Raw genomic sequence first — 20,070 nt, 5'->3', positions numbered from 1 at the left:
TCTCTGAGTGGAGGCCTGTGACTAGTGGTGTGCCGCAGGGATCGGTGTTGGGTCCATTGTTGTTTGTCATCTATATCAATGATCTGGATGATAATGTGGTAAATTGGATCAGCAAGTTTGCTGATGATACAAAGATTGGAGGTGTAGTGGACAGTGAGGAAGGTTTTCAAAGCTTGCAGAGGGATTTGGACCAACTAGAAAAATGGGCTGAAAAATGGCAAATGGAATTTAACGCAGACAAGTGTGAGATATTGCACTTTGGAAGGACAAACCAAAGAAGAACGTACAGGGTAAATGGTAGGACTCTGAAGAGTGCAGTTGAACAGAGGGATCTGGGAATACAGATACAGAATTCCCTAAAAGTGACATCACAGGTGGATAGGGTCGTAAAGAGTGCCTTTGGTACACTGGCCTTTATAAATCGGAGTATCGAGTATAAAAGTTGGAGTGTTATGGTAAGGTTATATAAGGCATTGGTGAGGCCGAATTTGGAGTATTGTGTACAGTTTTGGTCACCTAGTTACAGGAAGGATGTAAATAAGATTGAAAGAGCGCAGAGAAGGTTCACAAGGATGTTGCCGGGACTTGAGAAGCTGAGTTACAGAGAGAGATTGAATAGGTTGGGACTTTATTCCCTGGAGCGTAGAAGATTGAGGGGAGATTTGATAGAGGTGTATAAGATTTTGATGGGTATAGATAGAGTGAATGCAAGCAGGCTTTTTCCGCTGAGGCTAGGGGAGAAAAAAAACCAGAGGGCATGGGTTAAGGGTGAAAGGAGAAAAGTTTAAAGGGAATATTAGGGGGGGCTTCTTCACGCAGAGAGTGGTGGGAGTGTGGAATGAGCTGCCGGATAAAGTGGTAAATGCGGGGTCACTTTTAACATTTAAGAAAAACTTGGACGGGTTCATGGATGAGAGGGGTGTGGAGGGATATGGTCCAAGTGCAGGTCAGTGGGACTAGGCATAAAATGGTTCGGCACAGACAAGAAGGGCCAAAGGGCCTGTTTCTGAGCTGTAATTTTCTATGGTTCTATTTCATGGTGTCATCAACCCCCTGTACAGTTGCAGCAAGACTTCCCTATTTTTATATTTCATCCCCTTGCAATAAAGGCCAACTTTCCATTTGTCTTCCTAATAATTGCAGTATCTACATGCCAACTTCTTGTGATTCAAATGCACAAACATCCAATCGTTCTGTACTGTGAGCTCTCTTTTAAGTAATAGTCAATTTATCTTTCCTTCCTGCCAAAGTGGACAGCCTTACATTATCCCACCTCATATGCCAACTACTGCATGTTTGCTCACTCACTTAACCTACCTACACCCATTTGCAGATGCTTGTATCTCATCACAAGTTGCTTTTCTACCTGTTGTCAGCAAATTTAGCTACGATACACTTAGTCCCTTCATCTAAGCCATTAATATAGGTTGTAAAGAGTTGAAGCCCCAGCGCTGATCATTGTGACACTCCACTAGTTATAGCTTGCTCAGTTAAAAATGACCAGTTGTCGCAACTCTCTTTCTTGTTAGTGAGCCAATCCTCTATCCACGCTGATATATCATCCCAACACCATGATATTTTATCACGTGTAGTCGGCTTTTATGTGGCACCTTATGGAATACCTTCTGGAAATCCAAATATATTATTTCTATTATCTCCCCTTTATCCAACCTGCTTATTATATCCTCAAGGAACTCCAATGAATTTGTGAAACATTGGGCCTGATTTTACCATTTTCATTCTAAGTGCTGAATCTAGGCATAATTCAGATCCGACTTGGAAATCTGCTTTCAGGCGCCCCCATATGCACTCAGCCTGAAAAAGAAAATCCTGGGTCCCATTTGCGTTGTGGGCGGGGCTTAGCTCGGCTGAAACGATCGGAGCCCTGAACTGCGCATGCGCAGTTGTAAAAAAATTTGAAAAAGTGCGCCCATGTCAGATCGCTCCCGGGCCGCAAAAAGCAGAGAAACTGGCCCGGGGGTGAAAAGCGGGAGCGATCGTTCCCCCAGACATCACAGTCCCTCTTATCCACCTCCCGCCATCCAGACCGATCGCGACACCTGTCCCCTTCCCACTGATCATCTGCAGAGTGGCAGCGGACCACCCTGCCCCTCCCCTACCAGAGATCCATCTGCCCCTCCCACCAGTGAGTGATTGGGTCTCTTCCCCCACCAGAGATACATCTTATCTGCCTCTCTCCTCTCCCATCCCCCACTCAGAGAACGATCTAGCCTCACTCCCCCCTCCCCCCAGAAGAACATCTGACCTGCCTCTTCCTCCCTCCCCACCAGACAACGATCAGCCCTTCACACCCCTCCCCACCACCACCAGACAACGATCGGCCCTCCCCGCCCTCCACCACCAGACAACGATCGGCCTTACCCGCCCCCCATCACCAGACAACGATCTCCCCCCCCCCCCCCCACAACCACCAGATAACGATCTGTCCTCCCCCCGCCCCCCCCCCCCCCCCCACCACCAGACAATGATCGGGACTCCCTTTCCCCCCCCCTCCCCACCAAGATACATCTGACCCACCTCCTCCTCCCCCCCCCACCCCAACCAGACAACGATCTGACCTCACTCCCCTCCCCCCCCAACCAGAGAATGATCTGACCCGCCTCCCTCCTCCCCCCACCACTGATCTGAGTCAGAGAGCCGTTAGAAGCTCTGTACTCGCTCTTCAGCAGCTGGAGCACTCGATTCAGACTTTTATTCAGCAGGTTCATTTTGGCGCGATTCCGGATCGGCGAACACAGCGGTAAAGGAGGAAATGCTGATAAGGTTGGGCGGGTAGTTCATTAATTCAATTGAAATACATGCAAATGCACTTAAATCGCTGTCGCGCCCATTTCGGGCACAAATCAAATTGCTGCCATTCCTGGGTAAAGTGGCCATCTGCGCGGACGCGGGCGCAATGCAATGGTAAAATAGGGTCCATTATTTCCTTTTCACAAAACCATCTTGACTCTGTCTGATTGTATTATGATTTTCCAAGTGTCTTGCTACTACTTCATGTCTTTCCCAATGACAGATGTTTGACTAACTTACCTATAGTTTCCTTCTTTCTGGAGCAGGTAGAGTATTGTACACCTTTATAGTCACTGCGTTGCAGGAAGAATGTGACCATTCTTGAGAGAGCACAAAAGAAAATTATAAGGATGCCGTTAAAAAAAAATTCCTGTGAGGAAAGATTTGACAAATTGGGTTTGTTTTGCCTTGAACAGAAGAGATTGAGGAAGATTTAACTGAGATGTATAAAATTGAGAGGCCTAGAAAAAGTGAATATTTCCAATAGCAGAGAGGTCAAAACTAAATGAAATGCATATGAAGTAATTCCTGGAAGGGTTGGAGGGGAGTTGAGGAGTAATTCTTTTTCAATCAGAGGGTGATGGGTGTCTGCAACTCATTGACTGAATGCATAATAAATGCAGAAACCCTCAAAGCATTTAAAACAACAATTGGATAGGAACTTGTAGTACCGTAACCCACAGTACTTTGGACCAAAAGCTGGAAGGTGGAATTAGACTGAAAAGCTATTTTCCAGTTGGCAGAGGCATGATGAGCCAAGTGGCCTCCTTCGTTGCCGTAATCTTTTTATGTTGTGCAACCAAAAAGATTTGCAAATGGAGGAGGAACAGCAAAAGGAATTTAGCTGTACTCGTGAGGAAGATTTGGGTAAAAGTGAGGATTGAGCCGGGTTCAATTCCCTGCTTGGGTCAGTGTTTGTATGGAGTTTACATGTACTTCCCATGTTTGCGTGGGTTTCCTCCGGGCACTCCAGATTCCTCCCACAGTCCGAACGACATGCCGGTTAGGTGCATTAGCCATGCTAAATTCTCCGTCAGTGTACCTGAACAGGCGTCTTGAGCGTGGCGACTAGGGGATTTTCACAGTAACTTCATTGCAGTGTTAATGTAAGCTGACTTCTGACCATAATAAATAAACTTAAAACTTAAAAAAGATGGAAACCCATCACAACACACAGATAGGGTTAAGTTGATTGATCGTCATTTCAATTGTTCTAACCATTCTTCTGAAATGTCATGCAATCAATTCCTGCATTAAACACTCTTATTACCTTCATCACCACTTTCTCAACCCTACAGTAAAGGACACTTAAGCCATTCTACCAACTGTTATGTCTGATATCCTCACAATATAAACTCATAAGTCAATAAGAAACCAGACTTCAGATAAATGTATTGAATGCGAGTCGGATAATTCCTTGACAGATAAAACACTAATGCCCCTGAAATCCTACCTCTCCCAAATGTCAACTCGTAATGCCTTTCTTCAAATATTTTTATTATTTCTGCCAATTTCTTTAGCATTCTTTCATGGGATGTATCCTTCACTGGCAAGATCAGCATTCGTTGTCTATCCCAAGACAATAGGAATCTTTAATTTAATGATGGTCTTGATGGAGGGAATTTTGTTTTATATTCATTCATGGGACATGGGTGTCACTGGTTGGCCAACATTTATTGCCCATCCTTAGTTGCCCTTGAGAAGATGGTGCTGACCTGCCTTCTTGAATCGCTGCAATCCACATGCTGTGGGTTGACCCACAATGTCATTAGGGAGGGGATTCCAGGATTTTGACCCAACAACTGCGAAGGAATGACGATATGTTTCCAAGCCAGGATGGTGAATGGCTTGGAAGGGAACTTGCAGGTGGTGGTGTTCCCATGATTCTACTGCCCTTGTCCTTCTAGATGGAAGTGGCCGTGTGTTTGGAGGGAGCTGTCTAAGGATCTTTGATTTCCACTCAAGGGGAAGAGCATAACCAGAAGCCACCAATGTTAGACAGTCACCAAGAAATCCAATAGGGAATTCGAAAGAAATTTCTTTCCCCAAAGAGTGATCAGAATGTGGAACTTGCTACCCCATCAAGTGGCTGAGGTGGATTATATTGATGCATTTAGGGGAAATTAGACAATGAAATGAGGGAGAACGGAATACATACAATGGTAGATTTAGATGAGGAATGGAACATATGTTCCATTCAAATGAAACATAAATGTTAGCATGAATTAGTTGGGCCAAATGTCCTGTTTCTGTGCCATATATCCTATGTGTTATGGTTTGGGTCAGAAACTCCAAAAAGTTTTATGGAGTTTGCCTGGATCATAAGTTTTGCACCTTGAATTTTGCTAGGATAAGCATGATGTGTTTCACCTCTGGTACGATTCAAATGACCCACGAGGGAACTTTTATCAAACAAAGTTTATTTAAGAATATAGTTAGCATGTATAGTAAGAATGTTAGCAATAACTGTTATCAATTATAAACAAAACAAGCACAATAATGTATAACCCTTAACAAATATATTGAAGATATTCCAAATCAAACCAATCCCACAAACAAAACCCTTCCACAGGTTTAACACAGCAAAGACGGATGCTCATGTGATACTGGAACTGAGTCCTTTGGATGAATGCTGCAGTTCTCTTAATACACTCAGAACAATTTGAAGTCAGAACAGTTTCCCAGAACATCAGGGAAAGAGATTCTGGTCAAGCACCAACAGCAGATTTTCTGCTGCAGGAAGACAGGAAGGAGCCTTGCTTTCAGTTAACCAGCAGAACTTCCAAAACCCAGTTAGAGAGGGAGGCACTGCTTTCAGTCTGGTGTCCACTCCCTTCTAAACTAAACATGCCACCAGCAAAAAAAGAAAATTAAACCTTGAATTCCCTGGTAAGGAAAAAAAACCTGCCTGGAACCCATGACCTTCTTCCTAACAATGCAGGGTCATAAATGCAGAGTAAAAATAAACAAACCCCATTTAAACCACTGAAGGAGCAATAAAAGGACTCCAACAGACAGCCCGGCAATAATGAGAGCTGAGAGCTCCAGAGAACATGATTTAAAATTTTTTTTTAATGGTACTCTAACATCACATATGTAACCCTAATCCATTGAGAAGTTGGGGTTGAGTCACCTCCTTAAACAGCTCCAGTCAAAATGGTGAGTGTCGCAGCAATTTTAATACAACTGAGTAGCTTTTCAAAGGACAGTTAAGAATCATTGCTGTACTCCTGTGTTGGCCCAGCCAGCTAAGGGCAGCAGATTTCTTTTCCTTAAAGACTGAGTTCGCTGATGCAGAATTGCTGATGGAGGAACTCCTCAGACATGCAGTGTCAGCACCTGTGATGTCATGATAGTAACATCCTAGCCAATTGCCTGATTCAACAGTGGTGCAGATTGCATAAAGACTGAAAAAAAACACAACTCTTTTTACTCCCTCTTGCTCCCTCCCACTTCCCCGGCTTTCTTTCCTGCTCCTTCCCATTTCCTTTGCTGCTCCCTATCTACCCGTCACTGCTCCTGTTGATTGGTACAAGTACAGATATTGTCTGATATTGTCTTACCCGGGGGTTCCCACTCTGGTGCTTTGGATGGATAGAGCATGTACGTAATGATGCATTTTCCAAAAGTGAATCCTCCTTGACTGGTTTCAGGTGCTGAGAAGAATCTAGAGAAAGGGACAAAGGACAGCTGACCAGCTAGAAAGTAGCAGTTGCTGACTTCAGTATGATATTGCCAAAATGATTGAATGTATAGTTGCTTGAAGCTAATGAAAAGTTACATATAAAAGGAAGGCACCTTAGTAGTAATGCTCCGAACTTCACCATCCACCAGTTTTGTGATTCTGCTGAGCTGGTAATCTTCAGGGCAAGCTGCTGCCAAGGGCCTGAACGTTGAGTGGTCTTCCTTGGTCTTGCTTCTGTCCGAAAAGTTGAGAGCCATTTTGCCCGCTAGAAATAGACTTCATGATCAGCCGTTGAGCAAGGATGTGCCCATGGTGGGAGCTGTTTGTTGTTGTGCATATGCTGAGGGTGAGAAGAAACAGCTTGAAAGTAGGAGGTGCACAAAGGAAGTGGCTGGAGTGTGAAGTGAGAAAGGAGTTTCTTGTTCTACGATAGCTACCACATAAGATGATTGCTGTTGCCGTCTGTTGTGTAGTAAGCCAACAACTGTTGGCCTTTCATAAATGATGTTGGGTGATTGCATTACTCATTCTGGCCTGGCCAAAACTTGCTGCCAATTAAACTCCCCCTTAACACTTTACAGAAAGTAAAGTGTTCCCACCAAAGCATCAAGTTCAGAACTCAAAGCGTCTCCAGATAAAAGTTATATTTATTCCTGACATTGAAACAGAACGTCTGCTTTGCTGGCAGGCATTTAACACCATGTTCATGTTTACAGTCCAAAATTTGTATCAACGAATGGGAAGCAGTGTAATATGTATCATTTTATCTGTCAAAGCCACTTTTTACTAGAAATCACATTCAGAAGAAAGTTAAATTCCACAACAATGTCAAGTGATAAGCCTCACAGTAATGCCGTCCTGTAATATAATAAGTAATCTGTGACTGGATTCATTCTTCTTCAGGTATCTCTGTGTAGTTTTTGTCTAAAATCACACTTGTATCTTGCAGATTATTGCCACTTAATTCATTTCCTTTTATAACTGATGTTTTTTTGAATGAAATCTGTTGCTTTCTTCAGGGGCATTCTTATATAACATGTATGCCAGGGCCAGTACGAAGGTGGAATTATCCTATTCCCATGTGTATCGGTATGTATGTTTTCAGTTTGTGAATCGGATTAATTTTAAATGTTTTCCTGTCTCCTGACCTGCCTGGCCGCCACCCACACAATTTAACCCAAAGTACACCAGTTGCATTTGATGTCAATGGAAGGTAAAATTAGATTGACACTTAGAGGTCCCCAGAGCTCAGTGAGTCATCTATCCCTCCTCATCAAATACTGCAGCGAATTCTATTGCAGTATATTTGGTGCCTGTCAGTGCTGCTCATCAAAGCATTGCAAAGTTTTTACTGCGCACAAACAAGTTATTCAGTTCAACAGGAGCTTGGCAATGTTCCTGCTCCAAATGAACCTCCTCCCACTCCCCCTCATTCTAACTTTCTAACTCCATTGAATTCAGCCACTGTAATAAGTGCTAGTGTCTGACTAGGCTGTTACTGATTGGTGAAAAAAAAATAGATGCCATTTTTATGAGCAAAGAAGCTCAGTTTTCCATCTGCGTACTACATTGTAATGACGTGCATTATTGTACGATGGTGTACCATTGGAGTGCAGAGACAATTGTGCCGTAACTTCTAAGCCCCAGGACATCATATTGGGGTGGGTAGCTCAAAGATTAGCTTGGGAATCCCCTTTGGAAGTTCACAGATAAGGTTTGCACAGCAATTGCCCTGTGCTGGAAACCCTCTGAAAATGCAATTTAAATTGCAATCTTTGAATGGTTCTCACTGCGTTACAGCAATATTTACCAAGAAAAAGTTAGAAGGATTAAAACCTCTTTGAACTTTTGGATAACTATTGTACAGTCCCAGACCGAGCCTCCACAGGATTCATCGCACACCTCAACATCCAGGGGATTCCCCCATCCCCCAGTTGCTCTCCCCTCCACAGGACTCCCCTATGGTCCCAACTCTCCCCAACCCCCACCTACTGATTGCCCCCCCTACCCTCACCACCACCTGGCCAGAACACCTCTACCATTCCTTCCCCAATGTGACTCCAACACCCCCAAGGGATTACAGGCTCTGACAGGGACTCCCTAATCCATAGGATTCCCCGAGCCCCATGAGGACACTTTCCACCCCCCACCCACACCAAGTCTGACTCCTACTACTTTCCTCCCCACCCAAGGCGTGCCCTGACAACCCACTCCCAGGCCTCCTCCCCCCACCATAACCAGACTCCCCACAAGACCCAGTCTTACTCTGTCGCCAGAGAGGCCAGGCCAGAACTCCCTTTCACTGTTCCCAAGATGGGACATTGGTGCTGTAAAAAAAAGGGGATGCGGCTTCCTTACTTCTGACTCAGCTGCCCTCGATACAAAGCCTTGGGAACCCACTGTATTCACCTTTCTCATACGGATTGAGTCGGAAGGTAGGATGAGAAAGATGTGTTTGGATTTCAGGCTAAGTAACTAGGAGTGACGTGGCAATCCATAGAGTGTAATTACCATTCTATGGAAGTTACAGCCTATAATGTTATACATTGTTGAGATAAAATCTGTATCACTCTGTTTGATCCTGAGGCTTCTTGCAAGCTCTTCATCCTGAATTTCTCTATGAAAGATTGTTCATGATGAATGAGCTGTTTGATGTCTGGGCTCAGTGACTCATAAGCTGCTTGAGAAGTATTTTTTTTAAGAAAAGGCTCGTTGTTATAAGTGCCTTGTGATTGGTTATTATTTTCATTCCAGGAAAAATAACTTCATTTTCTGGAATCATATTTCAAAATGGTGCATTTAATAGCAGGGAAAAGGTTGTTCCCCCTTGCTTTTGAATAGATGAAAATGTATTCCTCAATCATGCATTATTACTGTGTGAGACTCAGGTGTCAAGCTTGTGCTGGGCATATCTTATAATGCTGAAGGTGATCCAAGCATCATTGCTGATTGCTGTAGCAGGATTCACAAGAGAAAAATGGATAGTGTCGTGGGGAGGAGTTGCATTAGCAATTAAAAGATAAAGAAGGAAGGTTGCTTTTTTTAAAAAAAACAAACTCAAATCATTGAAGCTAAAATCTAGAGGGTAGAAATGTACTCCAATTGGTAGAACTTCTAGATCTCATTCCAGATCTGTAGATAAAGCTTCATATCACATTAGGGGTGAACACCCATACAAATGTCAGCGCCTTTGGAGTCCATCCTGTGATGAGAGCAGTTAATGTGTCACTTTATCTGGTACAACAGCTGCCTATTGTCAAGCAAATTTTAAAAAGTTTTTGATGGGACGTGGGCATGGCTGGCAATTGTTGCCTGTCCCTAATTGCCCTTGAACTGAGTGACTTATTGGACTATTTCAGTGAGCAGTTATAAGATAACCACATTACTGCAGACTTGGAATCACATGTAGGTAGACCAGGGATTAGGGGATAAAATATGTAGGGATATGGGGGTAGGGCCTGGGTGGGATTGTGGTCAGTGCAGACTTGATGGGCCGAATGGCCTCTTTCTGCACTGTAGGATTCTATGATCTATGATCTAGGTAAGGATGGCAGATTTCCTGCGCTAAAGAACATTAGTGAACCAAATGGGCTTTTGCAACAACAAATGGTAGTTTCAAGGTGACTCTTACTGAGACTAGTTTTCAATTACATATTTTATTAACCAAATTTAAATTCCACCAACTGCTGTGATGGGATTTGAACCTAGGTCCCCAGAACATTAGCCTGGGCCTCTGGATTACTAGCCCAGTGACATCCCCCCTAACTGGAACTGAGGATGCCATAGTTTCCCAGATGCAAGATTTCCCCCCTTCAATGGTGGCCCCATACATTAATGGGATCAGTTGTTTCTGGTTTAGCCATATTGTGCCCCAATGTTGCTGCCACACCATACTGCATTTCTGGAGGAACCTTCTTCCTCACCCCAATTTGGCTTTAAACTGATATGGGACATTTAGTGAGGAAGATTCCATAATGATTTTCTTGAAAGTGTAACTTCTTAGCCAACAAAATAGGTTAAGTAGTTTTGTAGTTGTTTTAAATCTGTAATTTTATTATTGCTGGTTTTTTTTATTGGTTTGCTGTTCTCATTTTGTGTCTCCGTTTTTTTTTCATGTACCAATTTGTTCTTTTACAGCCCAATGTGGTGGTTCTCTGGCTGACTTCAGTGGGGTCATTCTTAGCCCTGGTTTTCCTGGAAACTACCCCAGTAGCTTGGACTGCACTTGGACAATAACGCTACCAATTGGCTTCGGTATGTCAAGAGAAATGGAACAGTCTGTGTGTCACTTTGTCTGATAAAACAGCTGCCTATTGTCTGGAATGAGCTGATATCTATCAATATCAAACTAATAATCAGTTGTCCTATTTTATGGCGTTCAGTAATTATATCTATGTATCGTCTATCCTGGATACTTGAATGTCCTTCATTCCTGACATGTATCTTTAAAAAACAAATTCATTTTATTTCCTTTTTTATCTCATTTGTAATCTTCAGGTGTGCACTTGCAGTTTGTCAATTTTTCCACGGAAACAATCCACGATTACATAGAAGTGCGGAGTGGGTCTGCAACAACTGGGACAGTAATTGGTAGATTTAGTGGTCCTCAGGTGCCAGCACCTCTGTTCAGCACAACTCACGAAACCACCCTGTACTTCCACAGTGATTATTCCCAAAACAAACAAGGCTTCCGCAGCCTATATCAAGGTAAGTGTTAAAAAATGTAAGCGATGAGATGTCACGGAACGTTTGATAGATGATAATGGCAGACCTTTGAATGCCTGCCACTTCATTCCCAAGGAGACATGCTAGTGTTATTGTATAATTTGTGTAACAACACTTTAAACATATATAGTTGATGTTGTCTTCTGACTGGGTTATATCTGGGAAGGGACAGCCTAGTGTAGGTAATTGCTAATAGGGCACATTTTCTCTGCTTTGTGTCAGAAGGATGCTTATTTAATGCACAGGCACAGGAGGAAAAGAGGGCAGAAACTGGTGATACCTTTGTGTCCCCTTTCAGGGATATCGAAAGTTGAGATGAGATGGAAGGAAGAGTGGAGGAGAGAGTGGGAGTGAGGTTGGAGAGCTTTCATTTGGTAAAGAAAGAAACATAAAAGATTATGATAATGGTGTGGGAGTTATGCTTCCATTGAATGAAATTAAAGTTTAAAATATTTATTCTTTTACCAATGCAACCATGGCTAAAAGTTGATTTCTTGGGTCAGTATGTGCATTTGTTGGCAGCTGTTGAGATCAGCTCAAAACAGTAAGTAAATCACCACGGGATTGAATCTTACACTTCATTGCTTGGAAAGTAAAGCAGTTGGTCTTCCCAACAACCTTCCCACCCACCCACGACCTGTCTCCCATTTTATGGTGACCAAGGAGGAGTCAACAGAGGCCGGCCAACTATCTTTGGGTCTGGGCTCCATGGGCTGGATTTTATAGGGCACTGTATTCTCCCGTTCCCCGACTGAAAAGTCAGTTGTCACCCAGTCCATCAGAAGCCCAGCTGCTGGGTAATATCACTCCGAGAATAGCCCAGATTGATTCAGCGGGGTGATTTTCTGCAGGTGTTCACCACAGAGGAAAATTCCGCCCCCCCCAAAAAAAATTCCCACCCCAAAAGAGTAGGAGCCTCATTTAAATGTAGTTAATGGGCTTCTCCACCATATGTTCCCCCCAGATAAGGAATTACAACAGATATTGAAAAAAAGGAGGCAGTCAGGGGGACCCCGCTAGGGGTGCAAAGATAAGTGCGCCCCACTCCAGGGGAGAGGGACATGCCCAGGCAGTACCCTGGCACTACTCCTTTGCAGTAACAATCTGCCATGGGGCAGTGCAAGGGGTGGGCCATTTGGGGAGCCCAATGGGTGGCTTCTCTTTGTGTGAAGGGGGGTGGGGGTGGCAGTTGAGCAGGTTGGACCTATACTCATGTGGTTTAGCAGAATAAGAGGTGATCAGATTGAAATTTAAAAGACCCTGAAGATCTTTGACAGGGTTGATGCTGAGAGGATGGGAAGAACTCGAGGGCACAGTTTGAAAATTAAGGGCCTCCTGTTTAAGACTGAGTTGAGGAGAAGTCTCTTCTTTTTTCAGAGGGTCATTAGTCATCTGGAATTCTCTTCCCCAGGAGGACGGGCCATTGAATATATTCAAGACTGAGTGAGATAGATCGCTTGATCGGCCAAGGAATCAATGGTTTGTGGGGCAGACAAAAACGTGGAGCTGGGACCATAGTCTGATCAGCCATAATCTTATCGAATGCAGAGCAGGCCTGAGAACCTGAATGGCCTATTCCTCCTCCTAATTCTCATAGTTTTGTCATTGTTTCATAACCCATGCAGTGAAAGCCTCCTCCTGCTGCATGCAAAATAGAGGTGGGGCAAAATGAGGCCCTTAAACAACTATTGATTGGCCACCCATGTTCCTGAATAGGCCTCAGGGCTGCTTGTCATCTTCCCTGCCCACCATTAGATGGGAGACATGTGGGTGGGAAGGCACCACCTGCTTTATTTTACAAGCCCTCCTGCCTTCAATTATGTTTGTCGGTTTGCCATAAATTTCAGCTCCATGACTCTTAATTCCTCAGGGACTGCCTGCAGTTCCAGAGGTGGCTATTGCTCAATCCTGATAGCGCTACGGAGCAGTGGGCCAATCTAATCACGAGTGAAAACAGAACTCACACTCTGAATCAATTAGGCTGCTTCCAGTACTTGAGTCGATGGACTCGACACCAACTTTTCCGTCAGGCTGGTGGCTAATGTGTCTCCAGGTAAAATCCAGCCCATGGTGATTCAGAAATAATGTGGAGATGCCGGCGTTGGACTGGGGTAAACACAGTAAAAAGTTTAACAACACCAGTTTAAAGTCCAACAGGTTTATTTGGTAGTAAAAGCCACATAAGCATTCGGAGGCTTAGGCCCCTTCTTCAGGTGAGTGGGAATTCCCACTCACCTGAAGAAGGGGCTTAATGCTCCGAAAGCTTTTGCTACCAAATAAACCTGTTGGACTTTAACCTGGTGTTGTTAAACTTTTTACTGGATTCAGAAATATACAGTAGCCACAGTGGGCAAAATGAAAAATAGTTGACATTCCTTTCCTATCCACATGCAATTCATTTTTGAAGATTATTTACTTATATTTTTCAACAACTCTACAGTGTGAAAACAACCGCTTACATTATAGTTCAAGGTTTTTTTAATTTTAGGATTATTTTAGATAATGACAAAATAGTTGAGGACTGTCTGAAATAGTTTTTGTTGATCATCTTCTTTGGGTTTCTCTCATTTTATTTGGGGCCACTACAATGCTGGTTGATCGCCCTTCTCCAGCTCAGTCACCCAATCCTCTTCCAATCTCACTGTGCTTAAGTGCCTCACCACCACGTCTTTCCAACAAGGACAAATAGCAGACACATTGAACATGTATTTTGCTTTCATCTTCATTGTAGAAGACAAAGAAAACTTCCTAAAGATACTTGAAAATCAAAAGGTGAATGAGGGGGAGAAACTTTAAATGATCATGATCACTTGGGAAATGTTGCTGGGAAAACCATTGGACCTTGGCTCACAAGTCCCCAGGACCGGATGGCTTGCATCCTTGGATCTTAAAAGAAGTGGCTGCGGAGAAAGCAGATATATTGGTTATAATCTTCCAAAATTCCTTAGAATCTGAAGTTCCTCTGGTCTTAAGCCTTTTTCTTCTCCTCCTTCCTGCCAGTCTCTCAATTCCACCACTAATTATGTGATCCCTCTCTCCCTAACAGATGACTATCTCTTCTCAGCTACTTTCTTCAATGCCCTCACAATTGCCACTGACCCCCTGATGTGCTAGTTCCTGATTTTTTTCCTTTCCTGTTCCTCATCACATTCATATCAGCATCCACATGTCATTATTATCCAGTCACTTCATGATGTTGCCCAAGTTTCTACACCTTATAACAAGGCCAGCCTCACGACTACCTTTGTAGATCTGTTCTTTCAGTTTCAGCGATACTTTTCTACCTAAAACAAAAAACATAAGAAACATAAACATGCACAATAAGTGGCATTTTCGGGCCCCTCCCCTACCATATATTTTCTGGGGGCAGAGGTGATTTGCCACAGGCTGCCGGCGGGACCTTGTGATCCCACAAATCTCTATGGCATTTTGCATGGCTCACCTGTGCCGTTGCCGGGGGAGCCGGTCTTCTGCCGGACTGGAAGGCCCTGCTTGTGGCAAGGGCTGAGAAATCCCACCCAATGTGTTTGGCTTTGTGCAAACATGATTAAAATTAAATCGAGAAACATTGCTGAATCGGTGTGAGGGAGATGAATGTCTGAGCAAAGTAAAAATCATACACCGATTGAAGCATCGACATGACCCCTCATTGAACAAATCCCTCTATTTGGTTCATGAACTCTTTCAGTTGAATTGCTTTGATTAAGTTATCAGTAGTGTGTCTTTTATTTTCCTTTTTGTATTTTATATTAAAGAAACACAGAAAACAAAAAAAAAGTGAAGCCAATTATTATTTATCATGACTGTTGTATAGATGTCTGTTGATGCTAACAGCCCTGGATTTACAAGTTGCCATTGAGTTAATTGGATCGAAATAACATCCTAGTCAACTGAGTTTAAATGGAGTCGAAAAAGTATACATATTAATTAAAAGGAACTGAAAGCAGTGGGAATCAAAACTCAATGTTTATTTATACAACTCTCCTCCAATCCCACAGTTAGGTTAAAACCGAAAAAAATTACAGTGATTCTTTGAGGGGAGGCATGAAAATGCTCTCTTCATGCATGTTCCCTCTTTAAAAGCATTGCAAAATATGTGGTGAATGAATTGGTCCCTCAGCTAAAGTACTTTGTAAGAATTTGTTCCATGAAAAGACTGTCACACAAAGCAATAACCAATAGCGTGCTTTGCTATCCAAGGGAGTAGATATGTTGCTGTGATAGTGAATGTTTAAATCCTCTGAGACAGAAAGCAGTTGCCATGCAATAGTCCGCCTGATGATAAATGCACTGGCAACTTCATCTTCAAGCAAAAAAAGAAGAGTACACACAAGTTAATTTTTACACTAGTGTGACAGAATACATTCCTTCCCCCCTCATTTTGAACAAAGGAGAACATTAATTGCTTCACTTAAATTTGAATGTAATGTTGCATTACAGCAGTTTTAACTGAACATGAACCTAAAAACTCCAACCAGAATAAATGTGATGTTCTGATCGACCCAAAAAAGGACAATTATGTTAAAGCTAATAAGAGATTTTAGGAACAAAAGTGATTTTGTTCATATCCAGAAACAGCCTGGCACCAGAGAGTTTTCTATTTTGTTCTGCAACCTGTGGCTTAACCAGCAAAACCATCATAATTGCTGTAATATGAATTAGAATTGCTAAATAATGCACTTTGGGATCTATTTTACCATTTTGATTCTAAGTGTTGGGCGGACTTGAAACTGGGAGTGTTTCAGATCCGACTTTTAGACCCATATGCATTCTGCCTGAAAAAATATCAGCGATTCCGAATTGCACTGCACAAACCTGTGGGCGGGCCTTAATGCGCCCGAAATCCTGCAGCTCCAACCAGCACCTCCAATTGCGTATGCGCAGGAAAAAAATGATATAATGCGGCTCCCCTGCCATATCGCTCCTGGGCCGGATAATGCCTTCCCCGGCCCGCACAGACATTGCCCCACCCCCACAACACTACTGACCCCCTTATCCCCCCCACCCCCTCCGCCACCCAGACCGATCATGGGCCCTTCCCCCCTCACTGATCTCAGGCAAAGTGGCAGTGCACCCCCGTTTCCCCCTCACTGATCTTAGGCAGAGTGGCAGTGGATCCCACCTCCCCCCCCCCACCGATCTCAAGCAAAGAGCCGTTGGATCCACCTTGCCCCCACCCCATTCCCCCTCCCCCTCCCCAACTCGCCACCGATCTCAAGCAGAGAGCCGTCGGACACTTGACATTTACTGCCTCACTAACTGGAGTGCCCGAATTGTACTTTCGTGGACCATGTCTGTTTTGCACCAATTCTGAATGGGTGAATGCGGTGGTAAAAGGGGAAGTGCAGGTAAGGTTGGGCGTGCAGCCCATTAAGTCAATTTAAAGGCATGCAAATTTAAATAGCTGTTGCACCCCGTTTTGAGTTCAGTCCCGATTGTGGCCATTTTCGGGCCTTGTAAAGGAGGAACTGACACGGAGGCGGGTGCAGATCACGCTATTTGCCTCACACCCAACTTCACCAAGTTTTCGGACCCGAAAACAGGCACAACTTGATGGTAAAATCGGGCCCTTTATCAAACCATTTTATCTTGCACTCATCAGGACAATGACAAGAATACCAAGGTCAGGGGAAACAACAACTTTATACTGTCTAAGAGAGTGCTGATTGGTTGACAAGTTGACCTAGTCAGGTTGCCAGGTTTAAATTTCAAACAAGTGTTTGGCAGTTAACTGTCAGTCACCATCAACTGGTGCATTCTCCATGGCAATGCCTCCACCAATCAGAGCCCACTGGTCAACCAATCAGCAGCCTCCTCTCACACAGTATAAAGTTGTTGTTTCCCCTGACAGTGGCATTCTTGCAATTGTCCTGATGAATGTAAGACAAAAAGTTTCAACAAAATGTGTTTTTTTTTTCAGCAATACCCAAGTTCTGTATCACCAAGCGGCTATTAATTATTGCGTAGCTTAGTGCCAATGTGAATGATAAGGTTATGGATAGATTTCAACTGTTATGATGGCACAGTGTTTAGCACTGCTGCCTCACAACACCAGGGACCCAGGTTAGATTCCAGACTTGGGTGACTGGCTTGTGTGGAATTTGAACATTCTCCCCATGTCTGCATGGGTCTCCTCCAGGTGCTACGGTTTCCTCCAACAGTACAAAGATGTGCAGGTTAGGTGGATTGGCCATGCTCAATTTTGTCCCTTAGTGTCCCAAGATGTGTAGGTTAGATGGATTAGCCATGATAAATGTATGGGGTTGCAGAAATTGGGAGAGGGTCTTTCTCTCTTTTGGAAAGGCTTTCCTTTCTGGAATCTGAGCAGACTCGATGGGCCGAACGACCTCTTTCTGCACGGTAGGGATTCTATGGTTCTCTGGTCATGAGATGGATGCTGAGGCTGATTGTTGATCATAATCCACAACGTACTGTAAGCAATTCATCCTCAGAGATTTTAATCACCATTTTGTCACTTTGCTCTCCCTCCTCTGATTTCACCGTCATCCGAAAGCATTCCCATGTATATGCACATATTTATGGCCACAAACTCTGAGCTTTACTATCTCACGAAACCTCTCAACTCTAACAGTTCTGATTACGCATACAGGACCATCTTTGACCACTTCTTATATGCTGCACCAGACCACCTGTCGAAATCTCGACTTCCGAGTTTGACTTTAACACAAACACACATATTAACACAAGATACTTAACCGACAGATTGTCTTTATTTTACTTGCAAGCAAGGGGTTGGTTCTCGGCACAATGGGTCGAGACACCACTCCAATGGACAAAGAAAATCATCCTGGTTTATACAAGCCTGCAGCTCACAGTCAGTTGGACACAATCCAATCAAAAGTGTTACAAGTGACATACTTTATGTATTGATCCAATAGAAAAAAATACTGAACCACCTGATCTATGAGATCACGATAGCTCGTGGAATACCCCAAGATATCATCCCTAACCTGTCCTCTAGTCTGTTAGTCAGACATCATGTCTCTATTTTTGATAGCAGCCTCACAAAGCATCTTCATTAAAACAGTCTCACAGGGGCATCCTTTAATTGATAAAGGGGGCCTACAAAAGCTATTAGTATTTTTATGGCCTTGTCAGTGAAGTTAACGGAATCTCTAAGGGATGTGGTCAACTCATCTTGCCTTCAGGATATTTCCCAATTTTAGCCCTGATAGGTTTTGTTTATTGTCAACATAATGAAACACATGTATATTATTTATCAATTCAATGACTGAGCTTTTTATCACTACCTACAATTTCAAGGGGTATCATTATGTTACCATTAAGTCCCCAACCATAACTCTTTTGTTAGCTAAGGCATTAATATCTTTCTGACTCTGTTTTGATTAGAAACTGTGAAGGCCGCTTTATTAAAACTCACTCTTGTCTCAGTTGTTTCTGATAAGGTGTCTGGTGAGGCAATTAAGTGTCCTTTATGGCTTTGTGATTAAAGGAAAGTATCTAACATGTGTTTGGTATTAAAGGGGCACTCTGTGCATCAAAGTTTCTTTGTTTAATTTCTAAAAATATATAGAAGATATATTTATATGTATGGACTAATTAAAGGTATTACACGTACCCTTAAAACGACAAAGTATTTAAAACACCTTATTACAATTACGAGCAAACTTGCTCTCCCCACTGATAAAGTGAATTCTGCATCCAAGTTGATTAACAAAAACCTTAGCACAGTCTGCCAATTTTATAGTAGCCCTTTTCTTTTCTATCTTTCTACACACCACATAGTCCCATTTCCTTCTGCATCCAGCAGTAGAGAAAATAACAGTCCCCTAAGTTACTTACAACTGCACTTTCAAGCTTCCTACTTTCATACTTACAACCTTCAATTTCTTAGCTATTTTCTTCATCCATTCCCCACAATGCATCTGAATAACACTTGTGATAAAGTTACATTATTTCTAAGATATTGAAAAATTCGGCAACTAAAAGCTAATTAGAAGTGGGAGTTGGGATAAATGACCAAATGCAATATCTATATATACACACCCTTGTATGTGAAAATTATTCAAAACTAAATGCAACACTGCCATACTCCTCCATGGTGCACTGCTGAGCACAATAGAAAAGTTCAAGTAAAGCAATGCAAGGAATAGCTGTGACGAAGGGTCATCCTGATTCGAAACGTTGGCTCTATTCTCTCTCCATCGATGCTGTCAGACCTGAGATTTTCCAGCATTTTCTGTTTTTGTTTCAGATTCCAGCATTCGCTGTATTTTGCCTTTATGTTAAAATATTTTACCTTATCTGACAAGAACGAGATGGCAATATTAAAGGAAATGTAAAGTAGAATATATTGCAGCAGTGCAGTTTACTGCAATTGGAAATGCTCAGACCATAAAAGAAAGTGTTATATTTACCCCAAAATTGAAACATGTATCTAGCTATTGAGGTGACTGAGTGCAAAACATGGGCCTGCCATTAAAGTGCAGACCACATAAGACCAGAGAAATAGAGACACAGACAAATTGGGAACCACTGAAAATTATGCAGGTACAAATTAATTAGCTATGGCCTTAATATTGTCCGATTGTAAAATTATATTTTAAAATGGAAAAAGCCGATCAAAAGCGATGGTATAATTAAGTAAGGAGACACAGCCTCTGTAGCCAAATCAGGGTAACAGATTGTTTGACAGCTTGTTGTATCACTTTAAAAAATCATTATAGTGCCAGTGCTGTTTTTATTTAAAACAGAATAAATCTCAAATAAATAAATATCATTCATTTTTGTAAAAAACTTCAGCCCAGATAAAGGATATTTTCCAAATTTCTACAGTAATTCATTTTCAGATGTCTTTGTTGCTAGCT

The 20,070-nt window shown here is 42.8% G+C and overlaps 1 protein-coding gene across 1 annotated transcript in view; it reads left to right on the top strand.

Moving 5' to 3' along the window:
* Positions 1 to 20,070, top strand: part of csmd3b (CUB and Sushi multiple domains 3b) — a 1,683,329-nt gene that overhangs the window by 1,486,515 nt on the left and 176,744 nt on the right. Inside the window, exons 39-41 of the mRNA XM_078215503.1 lie at positions 7,516 to 7,585; positions 10,634 to 10,750; positions 10,994 to 11,203. Coding sequence (XP_078071629.1) covers positions 7,516 to 7,585; positions 10,634 to 10,750; positions 10,994 to 11,203 — 397 coding nt within the window. The remainder of the gene's footprint in view (positions 1 to 7,515; positions 7,586 to 10,633; positions 10,751 to 10,993; positions 11,204 to 20,070) is intronic.

Source organism: Mustelus asterias, chromosome 7, assembly GCF_964213995.1.
Source record: "Mustelus asterias chromosome 7, sMusAst1.hap1.1, whole genome shotgun sequence".
Lineage (NCBI taxonomy): Eukaryota > Metazoa > Chordata > Chondrichthyes > Carcharhiniformes > Triakidae > Mustelus > Mustelus asterias.
This window is presented reverse-complemented; position numbering and strand designations above follow the sequence as displayed.